Genomic DNA, 2,500 nt, shown 5'->3' on the forward strand with positions numbered 1-2,500 from the left:
AACTTTAACTTTAATTCTTAATTCTAATTCCACCTTTAATTTTAATTTTAATTTTAATTTTTAATTTTTTAATTTTAATTTTAACTTTAATTTTAATTTTAATTTTAATTTTAATTTTAATTTTAATTTTTTAATTTTAATTTTTTTAATTTTTTAATTTTAATTTTTTTAATTTTAATTTTTAATTTTAATCTTTAATTTTAATTTTAATTTTAATTTTAATTTTAATTTTAATTTTAATTTTTAATTTTAATTTTTTAATTTTAATTTTAATTTTAATTAACCCCAACCCTAACCCTAACCCTAACCCTAACCCTAACCCTAACCCTAACCCTAACCCTAACCCTAACCCTAACCCTAACCCTAACCCTAACCCTAACCCTAACCCTAACCCTAACCCTAACCCTAACCCTAACCCTAACCCTAACCCTAACCCTAACCCTAACCCTAACCCTAACCCTAACCCTAACCCTAACCCTAACCCTAACCCTAACCCTAACCCTAACCCTAACCCTAACCCTAACCCTAACCCTAACCCTAACCCTAACCCTAACCCTAACCCTAACCCTAACCCTAACCCTAACCCTAACCCTAACCCTAACCCTAACCCTAACCCTAACCCTAACCCTAACCCTAACCCTAACCCTAACCCTAACCCTAACCCTAACCCTAACCCTAACCCTAACCCTAACCCTAACCCTAACCCTAACCCTAACCCTAACCCTAACCCTAACCCTAACCCTAACCCTAACCCTAACCCTAACCCTAACCCTAACCCTAACCCTAACCCTAACCCTAACCCTAACCCTAACCCTAACCCTAACCCTAACCCTAACCCTAACCCTAACCCTAACCCTAACCCTAACCCTAACCCTAACCCTAACCCTAACCCTAACCCTAACCCTAACCCTAACCCTAACCCTAACCCTAACCCTAACCCTAACCCTAACCCTAACCCTAACCCTAACCCTAACCCTAACCCTAACCCTAACCCTAACCCTAACCCTAACCCTAACCCTAACCCTAACCCTAACCCTAACCCTAACCCTAACCCTAACCCTAACCCTAACCCTAACCCTAACCCTAACCCTAACCCTAACCCTAACCCTAACCCTAACCCTAACCCTAACCCTAACCCTAACCCTAACCCTAACCCTAACCCTAACCCTAACCCTAACCCTAACCCTAACCCTAACCCTAACCCTAACCCTAACCCTAACCCTAACCCTAACCCTAACCCTAACCCTAACCCTAACCCTAACCCTAACCCTAACCCTAACCCTAACCCTAACCCTAACCCTAACCCTAACCCTAACCCTAACCCTAACCCTAACCCTAACCCTAACCCTAACCCTAACCCTAACCCTAACCCTAACCCTAACCCTAACCCTAACCCTAACCCTAACCCTAACCCTAACCCTAACCCTAACCCTAACCCTAACCCTAACCCTAACCCTAACCCTAACCCTAACCCTAACCCTAACCCTAACCCTAACCCTAACCCTAACCCTAACCCTAACCCTAACCCTAACCCTAACCCTAACCCTAACCCTAACCCTAACCCTAACCCTAACCCTAACCCTAACCCTAACCCTAACCCTAACCCTAACCCTAACCCTAACCCTAACCCTAACCCTAACCCTAACCCTAACCCTAACCCTAACCCTAACCCTAACCCTAACCCTAACCCTAACCCTAACCCTAACCCTAACCCTAACCCTAACCCTAACCCTAACCCTAACCCTAACCCTAACCCTAACCCTAACCCTAACCCTAACCCTAACCCTAACCCTAACCCTAACCCTAACCCTAACCCTAACCCTAACCCTAACCCTAACCCTAACCCTAACCCTAACCCTAACCCTAACCCTAACCCTAACCCTAACCCTAACCCTAACCCTAACCCTAACCCTAACCCTAACCCTAACCCTAACCCTAACCCTAACCCTAACCCTAACCCTAACCCTAACCCTAACCCTAACCCTAACCCTAACCCTAACCCTAACCCTAACCCTAACCCTAACCCTAACCCTAACCCTAACCCTAACCCTAACCCTAACCCTAACCCTAACCCTAACCCTAACCCTAACCCTAACCCTAACCCTAACCCTAACCCTAACCCTAACCCTAACCCTAACCCTAACCCTAACCCTAACCCTAACCCTAACCCTAACCCTAACCCTAACCCTAACCCTAACCCTAACCCTAACCCTAACCCTAACCCTAACCCTAACCCTAACCCTAACCCTAACCCTAACCCTAACCCTAACCCTAACCCTAACCCTAACCCTAACCCTAACCCTAACCCTAACCCTAACCCTAACCCTAACCCTAACCCTAACCCTAACCCTAACCCTAACCCTAACCCTAACCCTAACCCTAACCCTAACCCTAACCCTAACCCTAACCCTAACCCTAACCCTAACCCTAACCCTAACCCTAACCCTAACCCTAACCCTAACCCTAACCCTAACCCCTAACCCTAACCCTAACCCTAACC

At 44.8% G+C, this 2,500-nt stretch overlaps 1 protein-coding gene across 1 annotated transcript; it reads left to right on the forward strand.

The window, feature by feature from the left end:
• Positions 1–419: 419 nt before the first annotated feature.
• On the forward strand, positions 420–902 carry LOC135521199 (circumsporozoite protein-like; the record flags this gene model as incomplete). The annotated part of the gene is made up of 1 exon (XM_064947128.1): positions 420–902. A coding segment is annotated over one exon (483 nt), but the record flags the coding sequence as incomplete, so codon positions are not given.
• Between the last annotated feature and the right edge of the window lie 1,598 nt (positions 903–2,500).

Source organism: Oncorhynchus masou, chromosome 29 (genome assembly GCF_036934945.1).
Source record: "Oncorhynchus masou masou isolate Uvic2021 chromosome 29, UVic_Omas_1.1, whole genome shotgun sequence".
Lineage (NCBI taxonomy): Eukaryota > Metazoa > Chordata > Actinopteri > Salmoniformes > Salmonidae > Oncorhynchus > Oncorhynchus masou.